This window comes from Mus caroli, chromosome 1, assembly GCF_900094665.2.
Source record: "Mus caroli chromosome 1, CAROLI_EIJ_v1.1, whole genome shotgun sequence".
Taxonomy (NCBI): domain Eukaryota; kingdom Metazoa; phylum Chordata; class Mammalia; order Rodentia; family Muridae; genus Mus; species Mus caroli.
Window position 1 is genome coordinate 31,699,715 of NC_034570.1, and position 14,963 is coordinate 31,714,677.

General features: G+C 46.2%; 1 protein-coding gene across 3 annotated transcripts in view; it reads left to right on the forward strand.

Annotated features, from left to right (window-relative positions):
- The window catches only part of Vwa3b (von Willebrand factor A domain containing 3B), a 163,533-nt gene that overhangs the window by 24,506 nt on the left and 124,064 nt on the right, over positions 1 to 14,963 (forward strand). For all 3 annotated transcript variants that reach the window (XM_021171396.2, XM_021171379.1, XM_029476472.1), the window contains exons 6-7: positions 6,398 to 6,567; positions 9,551 to 9,666. In XM_021171396.2, the coding sequence (XP_021027055.1) occupies positions 6,398 to 6,567; positions 9,551 to 9,666 (286 nt within the window). The remainder of the gene's footprint in view (positions 1 to 6,397; positions 6,568 to 9,550; positions 9,667 to 14,963) is intronic.

Here is a 14,963-nt window from a genome sequence, read left to right on the forward strand (position 1 = left end):
CCCCCCCCCCCCCATTCATTTGAAGGCACTGGTATACAGTTTTTGCCAGGGACCTTTGATAACACTTTTCCTGAGAGAAGTGAGTAAGGTGGTCCCTCATGTTTCTTTCTGCCACAAGGTCTGTTTCTCTGAATGACCCTGGTGATGAGGCTCTTTAAGAGAATGATATAATGGCACGACATTTCTCTGGGTGGGAGGGACTCTGTAGTCAATCTCAACTTTTTGGGGGTGGGTGGAGAGAGGGAGGGGAGTGGGGAGGGAGGTCTGCTTGCCTTTGAGATATAGATGCTAAATATTTGCTTCCTCTATTCTGGAAAATGAGAGTCTCTGTAGGTTTCAATCTTATGTAACTGAAAATGAATAAGTACAAAATAAGTAAATAAGTAAATAAGGGCTGCCATACCCCCATCGGCCCCCAGTCTAAGTTTATCAAATCTAAGGTGATGGTTTGAAATTGTGAACTCTTCTTTTGTTTTTCCTCACGAAGCCAGCTGAACACGTGTTTTTCATTAAAGAAGAACCAAACACAAATCACTTTGTTCTTTGGCCTTCAAGTCTGTTTTAACATTTGCAAATTTCCAAGTGTTAGGGTTTTACTAAGCATTCAAAATGGAATGTTTCCCAGGCTTTGGATGTGTGGCTGTGGGTGTGGCTATGGTGTGAGTGTGGGTGTGGGTGTGGGTGTGGCTGTGGCTGTGGTTGTGTGCATGCACATACAAGCGTGCTATTTCTTTGTGGACCTGACTGTATTTATCACTGCCGCCTCTGGCCAGTATCAAGTGGCCAGACTTGATCAGACTCCAATCCTCAGCTACCCTGGCTTCCTTCCTTTATTTCCCCTGGGTTCATTCCAGCCTTAGAAAATACGAACAACTTACTGAGTGCCAGGGCATCCTTTAGAAGAAGAACCAAGAAAGGTGCCAGCAGGTACTGACCACCACATTCAACCTGTGGCCTTGAGCAAATTCAAAGCATATACAGACCACAGAAGTCCTTCTGTCCTTCAGGACACCTGGCTTTCTGGTTTTTTTTTTTGTTTGTTTGTTTGTTTGTTTATCCCAGTCTCTCTTTTGTGTACCCAGTAGGCACCTGCTCAGATTTGGGGTTCCTTAAAATCATATTTATAGGGAGTATAAATGAGTGAACTAAGATAGACTTTCCTAATCCTACAAGGGTCTTGCCCTCTTGAGTGCCAGGCTGTCCGTCTGTAAAACTGATATCTCGCTTGCTTCCCTGGAACAGTTTGGACAGGTGTAAATGTTTTCCACTGTGTCCCAAATGCCTAACCAGGGATCTCGAAATGTTTCTTAGAAAGTGAAGGCATGAAAAGGAAATACTGTCAATATGGTTGAGTTTGGGGGCTAGGCGTAGGTCCAAGGAGCTCTGGTCCTGAACAGGTGGTGTAGAAGTGAGGTTTGTTATTTTCAGCTGGCGAGAAGTGGACGATGCTGCGTGAAACAGGTGAGTTTGCTAAGCCTTTCAGGACTCTGGAGAGGACAATGGATGGAATTCAGACCCTAGAACCTGCAAGGGCAGATAGCAAGTGATGGTCTAGGCGTTAGGAGGCATCTGAGAAGCCAACTGGAGTTCATCCCGTTACTGACCATAAGAAGGAGTCACCACCATGAAGGGAATCAGAAAGTCAGAATAGTTCAAAGAAGGGAAGGGCTGTCAAAGAGATAAGGAGGCACAAGAATTAGGTCCCCAGACATGGAGCTGACTTAAAATGCTGCAGTGCTATTATGAATGGAGAGAGAGAGAGAGAGAGGCAGTCTTCGCTGGATTCCCTGCTGTGCTTTGGGGCTGATCTCCTTAGCTTCTTGAGGAAGATTGTATGCCTAAGGCTTTGAGATGAGAGCTGGCTTGGGCAGCCGGCAGAGAGGGTAGCTCCCTGTCTTTTTCTTTTCTCCCTTCCAAAGCTGATGAGAGGAAGATGCCGAGGTCTCTTCATGTGGGCAGAACTGCAGGTTGCCATGAAATGTGACATAAAGGTACCATCCTAGCGTGTGTGTGTGTGTGTGTGTGTGTGTGTGTGTGTGTACCTGGAGCTCTATTATTGACTAGACTATCTGTTCAGTGATCCCCAGGGCTCCCCCAATTTTATATCCCCAGCATTGAGACTAGGCACTCACCACTGAGCCTGGCTTTTACAAGGGTGCTAGGGATGGAATTCAGGTCCTTGCTTGAGTTGCAAGCACCCTATAGACTGAACCATCTCCCCAGACCTTACCATTCTATTTTTTTTAATTACTTATTTTATGTATATGAGCACACTGTTGCTCTCTTCAGACACACCAGAAGAGGGCATTGGATCCCATTACAGATGGTTGTGAGCCAAATGTGGCTGGTGGGAATTGAACTCAGGACCTCTGGAAGAGCAGTCAGTGTTCTTAACCACTGAGCCATCTTTCCAGTCCCTTAGCATTCTATTTTATGTGGAATAAATTGCAAGAGCTTTCGGCTGAACACCCCAGTGCAGTAACATCTCCGGGGAAAAGCATCTCTGCATAAGAGTTTCAGCATCATAAGGTAACTAACAAATGTTAAACCATTCCCAGGAAAAGCTTTGCTTTTGAGTATATTGTTATGATGGCCTAGAAAATGTGCTGGTTTTTCTTTTAGATTTTGAGGTATTACTTTTCTTTGAATCTCTCTGATTTAGCATCACAGCACTAAATCATGAGATGTTTCCAGCTCCCTGTCCCCTCTGCATCATGAAGGTAGCTCTGTCCTTGTTTCTGCCTTTGGTAACTTATAGTATTTGCCCATTTAACAGTGCTTGTCTACTATTTTCTTTTTTGTTGTTGTTGTTGGTTGTTGGTTTTTGTTTTTTGTTTTTGTTTTTTTTTTGAGACAGGGTTTCTCTGTGTTGCCCTGGCTGTCCTGGAACTCACTTTGTAGACCAGGCTGGCCTCGAACTCAGAAATCCACCTGCCTCTGCCTCCCAAGTGCTGGGACTAAAGGCGTGCACCACCATGCCCGGCTACTATTTTCTTTCTAGAAAGTTTGAGAACAGTGGATTTAATCTCTTTTATTATTATGAGACGATGAGATGAATAAACATGTTGCTTTCTATAAAAAAAAAAAAAAAAGAGTTTTAGTATCTTGGTCCACTGCGGGAGCACTGACGCACCCTGTCAGAGACTTCTGGAACAACCCTCCCCATCTCTAGGACCTTGTGTAGTTAATGTTTTATTGCTGTGAAGAGACACCATGATCATGGCAGCTCTTACAAAGGAGAAAGTTCAGTTGGGGCTTGGGTATAGTTCAGAAGTTCAGTGCATACTGCCATGGCGGGAGGAAGCACGGCGGTGTGCAGGCAGCCATGGTGCTAGAGACGTAGCTGAGAGGTTACATCTGCATCCACAGGCAGTAGGAAGAGTCCGTGAACTAGATTTGACTTGAGCTTCTGAGACCTCAAAGGCTTTTACCACCACAGCCATACCTCAGAATCCTGCCTCTCTCTGGGAGCCTGCGGGGTCATCTTTAGTAAAACCGCCACACTGCCACGTGAGCTCACAGATCCTAGAAGATACTCTGTGTGTTCCCTATCTTGGGCCATGTGTCATTTTAGATGACTATGAGAGCCTGTTCCTATGTTAGATTTGGGCACAGATGCAATCAGGGAAATGTTTTTGAGCAACGCTGCACATAGGAGCCTTAATCACCATCGCTGGAGGGCCCGCCCTAGTTAGTTAGGATTTCTACTGCTGTGACGAAACACCATGACCCAAGGCAGGAGCCTTGCTTGCACACCTGGCCTAAGGCCTGTGTAACACCAGGAAGCAGGACAACCTGCAAGAAAACAATTCCATCAACATAACACTCCACAGAATGCTGTTTCTTAGTTTTGTTTTGTTTTTGTTTTTTTCCCCTGCCTACTGGGTGGCTGGTGGGAAGAGATTTACAACATTCACCAGGCTTCACTTCCTAGGGATTATTTCTTTTAGCCAACTGGGAGCTAGTGTTGACAGACTAGAGAGGAAAAGGTATGAGAGGGGTTAAGGCTTTCCTGTCCCTGTTGGAGGAGGTAGTGGCTGAAGTAGTCTTGTCTGGGCTCTCACTCTGGCCACCTAACTCCCAGCCTGGGCCCTTGGCTACCCCTGTTCTAGCTGTCTCATTGGATATCAAATATGCTCTTTCTGCTGCAGACATAGGCTCCTAGCCAACTGGGTAACTAACCATGAGTCTGTCTCCTCTCTGTCAGGTTTAAAGTTAAAAGGGAAACACTTATTGACTAACTTCAGTTCATAAGGAGTTTAGATTAAAGCATAAATAAGTCATGGGCTCCATGTTGGCCAGTCCTTTGTCAGCTTGACACAAGCTAGAGCTATCTGAAAGGAGGGAACCTCAGCTGAGAAAATACCTCCATGAGATCCAGCTGTAAGACATTTTTTAAAATCAATGATTGATGAAGGAGGGCCAGCCCATTGTGGGTTGTGCTATCCTGAAGCTGGTGGTTCTGGGTTCTATAAGAAAGCAGGCTGAGCCAGGCGGTGGTGGCATACACCTTTAATCCCAGCACTTGGGAGGCAGAGGCAGGCAGATTTCTAAATTCAAGGCCAGCCTGGTTTACAAAGTGAGTTCCAGGACAGCCAGGACTACACAGAGAAACCCTGCCTCGAATAAAAAGAAAGAAAGAAAGAAAGAAAGAAAGAAAAGAAAGAAAAGAAAAGAAAAGAAAAGAAAAGAGGAAGGAAGGAAGGAAGGAAGGAAGGAAGGAAGGAAAGAAAGAAAGAAAGAAAGAAAGAAAGAAAGAAAGAAAGAAAGAAAGAAAGAAAGAAAGAAAGAAAGAAAGCAGGCTGAGCAAGCCAGTAAGCAGCATCCCTCCATGGCCTCTGCATCAGCTCCTGCCTCCAGATTCCTTCCCTGCTTGAGTTCTGTCCTGACTTCCTTTGATGATGAGCAGCGATGTGGAAGTGTAAGCTCCCCAAGTTGCTTTGGTCATGGAGTTTTATCGAAGCAGCAGTAACCCTAACTAGGACAGGCTGTGTCCTCAGCAGGGGCCTGGGCTTTGAAACAAGTGAGCCACTGGGGGACATTTCCCACTCAGTCTACATCAGGAGGGGTGCAAGGAACAAGAGGGGGAGATAAGAGAGGGTAATGGGGGGCGGGGCCCAGCTAACCAACACACACCAAGCAGAAACATGGAAACAACAAAGGAATCCAGTGTTTTGTACAATTAATGTATTGTGACATAAAAAGGTGTAAGTGTACTATGTGTTTGTGTGCTGTGTGTGCTGTGTTTGTATGTATGTGATATGTATATATGTGTGGTATATGTGAGTGTGGTGTGTAGTATGTGTGTTGTCTGTATGTGTATTGTGTGTAGTATGTATAGTGTGGGTGGGCATAGTGTGTGGTATATGTGTGTTGTGTGTGGTATGTATGGTGTGTGGGGGTATAAAGTGTGGTGGATGTATAGCATGGCGTGTGTGTGTGTATATAATGTGTGGTGTCTATGGGGTATGATGTTTTTGTGTGGTGTGTATGTATGAGTGTATGTGTGTGTGTAGTATAATATATGATATGGTATGTGTATTATGGTCTATATAGGGGCTGTAGTGTGTGTTTGTGTAGTATGATGTATGTATTAGGGGGTGATGTAGTATATGTGTTGTGTTTGGCATATGTTAGTGACATGTGGTATGTTTATTAGTTATGTGTGTATGCTGTCATGGTATGTGGTGTGTCCATATGTGCAGTGCATACAGTGTGTATATTTGAATATGTGCTGTGTGTATGTGTGATGTATGTATGTATGTATGTATGTATGTATGTATGTATGTGGTGTGTAGTATGTGGGTGTGTTTGTGTGTATGTGTTCCTTTTGACATGGATTGCCCATTCCCCATTCTCTTCTGGCAAGGCACTGTGCATTAGGGCCAGGCAGGCGTATCCTTCTCCTGACTTCCCATGAAATGAGGGCAGTCTTAGCCCACCTGCATGTGAAGAGAGCAGAGGATGAACCAGGGGCAATGCACCCTCTTTCCTGCATCCTGACTGAGATTGACAATGGATGAATCTGTGCTGTAGAATTCTGGCACCACCTTGGAAAGTTGGCCCAAAACTTCCTTTGCTTCTTGACTTGAAAAAAACCTTTCCTCTCCTGTCTTGTACCTGTGGGCCCAGAGGCAGCTACTCTCCAAGTCTGCCAACTACATTCTTCTTTGTGGAGCACCCAAGGACCACAGCCACTGTTGAGGGATGCTTTTGAATGACTCACTTGCCGACTTTTCCTTCCCTGTGTCATCACAGAGCACTGAGCATAGCTTCTCTTCTTTCTGCCCTCTCTTTTCTGCAGCAACCAGAAAATGTGTTGCTGCCGAATCTGGTGCAGGGCTGCAGTATATGGGGGTGATAGTAAGCCACTGCCATTCGCGCCTCTGTCTTGCAGATCAAAGCCATCTACTACTTTGTGGTGGGGGACGTTCCTCAGGAATCCCAGAAGCTTCTACTAACGGGGGTTCTGGAGATCCCATATCCAGTCTGCACAGTGTCCTTCAATGCCAGAGGAGAAGAAACCATAGCTTTCCTAAAAGATCTGAGCACTAAGACCCACAGCAGGTAGGCAAATGGTGGACTTGAGAGGGCCTGAGAGTGGGTGGTCTACTCACAGTCTAGATGTTTACCCTCCGTGTCATGGTGTATAGTCGTTATGGTCTGCAAACCCTTTCCTTTGTCATGCAGCAGTATAGTTCTCCTCTATTGAGCTCTTGGAGTCTTGCAGACTGGAGATGCTGCCTTTTCCGTCAGGTAAATCCTAGAAATAACAAGGACTGGGCTCTCCACGTAGGGCCATTCTCACGCCAGGGTCAGACACTGACAACTGGAGATCACGCTGTATCCCTAGCTCATGGCAATTGTTCACAGTAGCTAGACATTTGAAACATATAGGCTTTTTGAGAGGAAGTTGGTGATATAGAGTCCTGGACTTGGCCTTTATTGACACCAACAGCCAGCTGGAAGTAAACGTTTTCACCCACCAATTTGCCTAATAGAGTTGGTGGAAATGCAGTTCTTCGCTCTCAGCCCCAGGAATCCTGATTTCCGATGTCTAAAGAGGGTCAGGACTCTTCCTGTATTACAGAGTCTGAGCTCACCACCCTGGAAGCTTTTCAAACAGTTTGAAATCACAAGGCATAAGGCTTTGAATCTGGCATCCTGAGCATGTCCAAATACATAAAAGGGGATGGGGGTAGGGGTGAGCACGATCTCTTCATCCACTTTCTCTAGGGTAGAGAGAAAGACAGCTGGCAGGATTCCTTCTCTGGCTTGTACCTGCCTCCTCACTCCTAGAGAACATTTTCTAGGAGGTTTAGTGCCCAGGGAACAGCGTGCTACAGCCACGTTGATTCTGTCACTGCTCATCCTTTGCACAGTGGTGGGTTTACATAAAACAGTCAGCTGGAGACATGCCATCCTCTGCATGCTCTGGGCCTTCACGAGTGAGCTGAACACACAACCCTTGGTGCTCCTGACTGCTGTGGTGTGGGGTCAGACACACCATGCCATCTGCTGTTACTTTGTGCCTTGGGCTGTTGGGCCCAGCTAGAGCACAGTGACTAGTCAACTGGACACAGTGCGTCTTTCTGGTCTGAGCTCACAGGCTGCCTGGGTCCTGGTCTCAGTTAAATGGATTCCCTCCATCACAGTATCCAAGGCTGTGCTTGTGTGGAAGCACAGGGTGGGTGTGGGTGCTGAGGTCTAACAGTATTCTCTAAAGAGCCTTTCTTAGTGGTGCCTCTCCCCATTAGGAGAAACTTCTACCCCGTTCTCTTTCCAATCTGGAGAAGAGATTAGAGTGTGGAAAGTTCCAGACACCCAAGGCCTTGATACTTGGAGTTCAGGGCCAGGACAGACTTCATCTGTTCCCCAACATACATACATACATACACACACACACACACACACACACACACACACACACACACACACAAGCACCTTGTCCTGTCAGGCAGTCATTAAAGGGAGTGAACTGGACATTTCTGCTTTAGACAATGCCTACAGGACCCAGGCATAGCAAGGGTGTCCTGGTCTCAGGCCACAGGAACGAGGCAGTCTTGTTCACTGCCACCAAGTCACTATGACAATCTCACCCGGAATTCTTTAGGAAAATGACAAGCTTTCCACAGTCCAAGAGGCCTGAGATCACTCCCACTTTTAGTTCATCACTTTAGATAAGCTCCAAGTGGTCCCTCAGGAGTCTAATTAGCAGTGACAAACAGAGGAGATTGACAGAGACTTCCTCTGTCAATCAGAAGCTAATGTCCTATCACTTGACTTTCTGGGTTACAATTAAGGGGTTCCAGGAGCATTTAGGGGCTGAGGATGTATCCCAGAGTGCCTAGCTGGTGTCTGTGAGGGCCTGTGTGCCAACTCTAGCACTGCCCCAAAGGAGGAAAAAGAAAGAGAAAGAAAGAGAGAGATTAGCCCATCACCTTGCCCCATACCAGCAAGCTACAAGCTTTGACGTACACGTGGGTCCTCTAGGGATCTTATTAAAGTTGTGCTCTGACTCAGCAGGTCCAAACAGGGGCCTGGGATGAATCTTGAATCTCACCAGCTCCCAGGTGACACTGCTGATGTTCCTTGGACCACACTTCGAGCTGGCAGGCTCCCAAAACTTGCCCGCACAGCAATTCTTTGCATTAGCTCTTAAGCTCAAAAACTGTGTTTGCTGAGTTACAGCTGACTGAGGCCACTCAGCAATACCCAAATTAGTCGAGGCTGTCTGTATCCCCAGCTTTCAATGCTCAGCCAGGTAATGCAAATGGTTGCTAGTGGGCTCCCTCACTTGGATGCCTGGGCCATCAAAACGGCGTGGATGTGATAGAGACGGAGAGACAAAACCCCACAAACAATCATTTTCCTAGGATCAAGAAATGCCATTTGATTGAGTTAATTATTATAGTGGGAAGCCACAGCACCATGGAAAAATCTCAAGCCACTCGTGTGTGCGCATGTGTGCATGCAGGCAATCATGGAGGTCAATGCTAAGTCTCCCCCCCCCCCCCCCCGTTACTTGCCGGCTTTTTTTCTAAGACAGAGCCTCTCACTGAACTTGAAACTCACTGATTTAGTTAGGCCATCTGTCCATCAAGCTCCAGGGATCTGCCTGTCCCTATGTCATCAGTGCTGAGATCATGGACATATGCTACCCATGCCTGGCTCTCATGTAGGTGCTAAGGATCTGAACTCAGGCCCCCATGCTTGCTTAAACATACCCACTATACCCACTAAGCTGCCTCCTCTGCCTGACCCTTGATTGTGGGAGCTGACCAGACAAGGCATAGAGGAATCAGGGAATGCAGTTAAAGTTAAGAGGCTTGGCGGTGGACAGAGAGCTGTGCACCTGTAGTCCCTGCTACTTGGGAGGTGGAGGCAGGAGGATTGCTTGAGGCCAGAATTTCAGGACTACTAGAACAACCTAGTGAGACCCAATTCTGAGAAAACCAATCAAAATAAATCAAGATTTGGAGCACCAGAGACGGCAAATTGAGAGAACTGATAGGCACATGCCTGACGCAGAACCCATTTCGTGTTTCAGATTCCATGCCTTTGCTGAGAGAACAGAGTGTGTAGAATTCTCTGCATTTCCCACGGAGGGCGCTGACAGCTCCATGACGTGGAATTCACGGAAACTGAAAGGGAGACTCCCTCCAGGTACCCGGAGCCCCGAAGGGGCAGTGTCACGTGTCACCTTAGTCATTTCAAGTGCTCTGCAATACAGTTTGGAACTAAAGGACAAAGCAGGGACCACCCATATCTCCTGCATTTTTTTTCCTTGGCACAACCATGCACCCAGTGGGATTTCATAGTGAATGGGTCTGTCTAGAAACTGCTTTAAATGTGTCGCTCACAGAAACAGTCTAAGGGATGCGTGCTCACTGACATGGGAACCTTCTAGAGATGTGGCCCTAGCCATGCTATTCCTGGGGTTAGTTAGGTCCAAGCTAGGCAGAGCCACCCTGCTTTCTGGGCTAGTAGGGAGGCTGCATGATGGGGGGAGGGGGAGGCGGGGAGGGGGGGTGTCCCTGAAGTTCTTGGTCATTCTGTGTTTCTTGTGATGGAGGCAGTACTTGTAGGGAGAGCTTGCCCTTGTGTAGGTCAAGGCTAAACAGAGACTTTTATGGAGGCTGAGGGAACCTCATTTTTCATTCAGGAACGTGGTCTAGTGAATGAGGTCACAGATCCAGGGAGGAAGAACACTGTGACTCAGAACATCAGTAATGGAAGCTGAAAGCCTCGAATGGGGAATTCCTCCGGGGCCAATTAAATGGCAAAATGCACAGAGTAAATACCAATGAGTAGAGACAGGGAAGGGAGGTCCTGTCTGATTGTTATATAGCATGACCCAGTATGGTACCTAAACTATTTACAAACTGGTGGTTTGAATGCAAAGTCCCCCATATTCTTGGGTAGTTGGATACTTGGTACCCAGCTGGTGACACTGGAGAGACTTTGGAGGTGTGGCCTTGCTTTCAAGTGTGTCACTTGGGGTGAGCTTTGAAGTTCTAACGTCCCTCCTGCACCCCTCAACTCCCAGTTTACTCTTTCTGCTTCCCACTTACAGTTTAAGATGTGAGCTCTCAGCTTGCTGCCCCACACCTACTGTCTGCTGCCGGCCTCCCCACCACGGTAATGACGGACTCTCATCCCTCCAAAACCTTAAGCTCAAACAAACCATTCCATCTATAAGTTGCCTTGGTCATGGTGTTTTACCACAACAAGAGAAAAATAACTCACAAGTCTAAGAGAGCCGGTTCCTGCCCTGACCCTGCTGCTCAACTGTAGTTATTAAATAGGCTGCTCGTTTTGATACTTGGCAGGGATGACTACTCAGGTACAGGGAAGAAGCTCAAGAGACCTCGGTTTGCTTAACAGTGTTGCAAAGGCTCATGGGGGAAGACATTTGCATCATCAGCCAGTTGGTGAGACAGAGGTAATGTCAGGATAGCAGGTCAGAAAGCCTATACCTGACATATGCTTTGCATATGCAAATTCCTTGTGTCACAGAGCATACAGCCCAGGGAGATTTCTATAGAGCACTGCACTCAGCTCTCTGTAACCAACACCTTTTCCTGATCATGAGGCAGACCCGTCCAGATAATTACAGAAAATGATTGGTGCTAATTGTGCTAGATAGTTTTGGCTGGTTTGTTGTCAACTTGATACAAGCAGGTCATCTGGGAAGACAGGACGCCAGCTGAGGAATTGCCTCCATCAGACTGGCCTGTAGGCAAGTCTGCAGAGCGTTGTTTTTGATTAATGATTGGTGTGGGAGGGCCCAGTTCACTGTGGCCAGTGCCACCCCTGGGTATATGGTCCTGAGTTGTGTAAGAAAACAGACTGAGCAAGCCATGGGAAGCAGGCCAGTTAATGGTGTTCCTCCATGGCCCCTGCTTCAGTTCTTGCCTGGAGTTCCTCCCCTGACTCTCCTTGTTGGTGGACTTTTAAGCTCTAAAGATGAGATAAACCCTTTCTGCCCCAAGCTGCTACCAACCATGGTATTCATCACAGCAACAGAAATTGAACTTGGGGTGGTTTCAGTCAGGGGGAGAGCATGGGCTGTCACCAGCTCCCCTAGGCTCCTCAGCTGTGACCTGTGCACTCCCTGGAGTCCTGGTCTGTTTGCTGCCACTACACCCGAGTGAGTCCCTGAGCAATTCATCGTAGTGGACACAGATATATTTGGCTCATGGTTCCCAAAGCTGAGGAATCCAAGAGCAAGTGACTGGCACTGAGAAGGGTTTTGCTGTTGCGTCCTCCTAGGGAAGAAAGCTGAAAGGTAAGCCTGGGAGAGGTTTGCTTTCATACGAAAACCCACCTTCACAGTACTAACCAATCCTCCCAATAGTCCATTAATTCATTCATGGGGGCATAGTCCTTTGGATGTCTTAGCATCCGGTTCTGTTTTGCCGGGGAGTCACATACGAACTATAGCATCTGGCGTTCGGGTGACTAAGGAAACATAGCTGGCATCTCCCCAGCTACCACCTCCCCAGCCCTGGAACAGACAACTTAAAGTACAGACAGAAATGTTTTCTAAGAATGAAATGCTTGGCATGCCTTCATTTTAGTAGTCTATGTGTTCCAAGTTTGGGAGGGAGGTGTCAGGTCCTAAATAAGCCACCTTACCTATCTGTCACAATGCCCCAGAATGCCGCCGTTTCAAAGTCGGCTTCTTCTACTCAAAAGCTGCCCAGAAATTGTTGGCAGACAGTTTTTGGTTTAGAGAATATGTGGTTTCTGTTTCTACCTGGGCTCCGGGGCAGCTCTTTAACCTCTTTTCTGTGGTTCCTTCTTGTCCTCTCCATACCAGCTGCGAGAGAACCTCAATGTCAGTCTCTCAAACCTCCAGCAGGGTGGGTGGAGTCTGACTCCTTAGGAGATAATTTTATCTTCCTTGGGTGGAAAACAGACTTTCAAGTGAAGACTTAGACAAGTGCTACTTAGAGAACCCACTTGCCAATCCGAGAGAAAGGTGTTACTTTTGGATTCGACATAATTGGTTTTTAAAGTCTGGTCCTTCTTCCTCTATTCCAGTACTAAACAAAACAGAAGTAAGACAAAAGAACCTCCCAACAGCTAAAAAAAAAAGAATAGTTTTAAAATTGTAATATATATATATATATATATATATATATATACACACACACACATACACACATACATATATATACAGTATATATAACATGCATGCATGTATACATACATACAAATATACACGTATACACATGCATACACATGAACACACATGCACACATATACACCACATGTGTGCATAAACACACACACATACACATGTACATACATGCACATGTGCACACACATACACATACACACCTGTACACATGTTGCCCAGACAGCCATTTTTAAGAACATTCACTCTGGCAGCTGTCACTACTATTCATCTCCCAAAATTATGTCTCTTTTCATAGCTCTGCACCTATGAAAGAGTTACTTCCTCATGTCTTATTCTGCTTGAGTTGCTATAGCAAAACACTAGAGCCTGGGTATTCATAAAGAACAGAAAGCCCTTTCTTATAGTTCCGGAGGCTGGGCCATTTAAGATCAGCGTGCCAGCAGACCCAGTGTCTTGTGAACTTCTTGCTTCCAAGATGGCGCCCTGCTGCTGTATCCTCCAGAGGGAATGCATGCTGTGTCCTGACTTGGCTAAAGAGATGGCAGGACATGAAATAGCAAGCAGAGCTCCCTTCAACCCTCTCTCTCTCTTTAAAAATTATTTTATTGAGTTTGTGTGTGTACACGTTTGTGTAAGTGTGCCTGTGCCACAATATGCATGTGGAGGTCAAAGGACACCTTGTAGATGCTGGTTTTCCCCTCTGCTAGATGGGTCCGGGGTATCAGATTTGAATCATTAGGCTTGGTGGTGAGCGGCTTCCTTGTCAAGCCCTCTCCCTGCCAGTGTATGAGCGCTACTGCATTTATACAGGATGAGCCCTCATGGCACAATCATTTCTTCAAAGCTCTTTCCTGCAATACCATCACATCTAAGAGGTGGGTTTTGACTTCCACCTAAACCATAGCACCCGCCCCTCCTCCTGCAGCCCCTCCAGCAGTACCATTCTCCATCTGTACTCTAGAATTCACCTGTTATGCAGACAGCATTGTGTTCAGACAAGCGTGTGTCCTGTGATTGACTTATTTTTTCTTTTCTTTTCACTTAGCATGATGCAATTTCTCTCCTTTAAAGGAACAATCTTTTTTTTTTTCTTATGACTTTTTTTTAAAATGTTTTTTGGACACATAGAAAAATCTTAGCTAATAAAGTACTTGCCGCACATGCACAGAGAGGCAACTTCTACTCCCAACACCTGTGTAAAAAGGTGAGAGGGTCTGTGTACCTGTACCTGCTACGCTGTAGTGCTGTGGAGATGGGATGGTCCCTGGAGCTCGATGCCCTGCTGGTCTGGCCCATCAGCAAGTACCAGATGAACAGAGATGGAGGAAAACACCTAACATTGGCCTCTGGCTTACTCACGTGTGCGTACAATAGAGGGAACGGGGTCAAGTGAATTCTGTGTGTGTGTGTGTGTGTGTGTGTGTGTGTATGCAGCATTTCCTTGTCTCTCTGTATGGATACACACCATTCTATGCCACAGATTGCTACTCTAACACTCGCTGCCTTTCTCCCTTGAGACAGCGTCTTCCACTGAGCACGGAGCTTGTTTTTTTCCCCCTTCCTTTTAGGCTAGTTGGCCAGGAATCCTTCTTATAACCCCCTCAATGGTTGGGTTACTGGTATTCTTGCCCACAGTTGGGGATTTGATCTCCATCTATTCAGCTATAAATGGCTGTTGAATTGTCATTAAAATGACTTTATTATAGAATTTTTATACATTCTTTGTTTTTGCCTAGCCTACTTTATCATGCCTCTCCTCCATCCCCTTCCCACTTCCGGCTAGTTCCCCTTTCTCATGATTCCCTTGCACAGGTAGACACACAGATATAGTCTCTAGAAAATGCAGGATCTTTGTGTAAGAGAGAGCGTGAGTCTGGGTGCCTTCAGTTAATACAATTCCCAGTCCCACCCATCCATTTCCCAGCAAATGTCACCATCTCCTTAATCTCTGTGGTTGGATAAATGGCATCATGTATATTTGGTACATCTTCATACATTCATCTGTCTATTTCGGGCATTTCTTAGCTATTGTGAAAAGAGCAGCAATGGACATAGATGGCCAAGGGTTTCTGCAGTATGCTGAATTAGAGTCTTTGCTGTATCACCCAGGAGTGATATAGCTGGGTTATATGCTGGTCCTATATTTAGTCTTTTGGAAAAATTCCTTACAGGCTTCTATACTGGGCACACCAGTATATACTCTCACCGACGGGGAATAAGGTTTCTTTTTCTCCACACTGTGGACAGCATTTGTTAGCATTGGTTGATATCTTGATGATAGTCATCTGGACTCTGGGGTGTTTTTTTTTTTTTT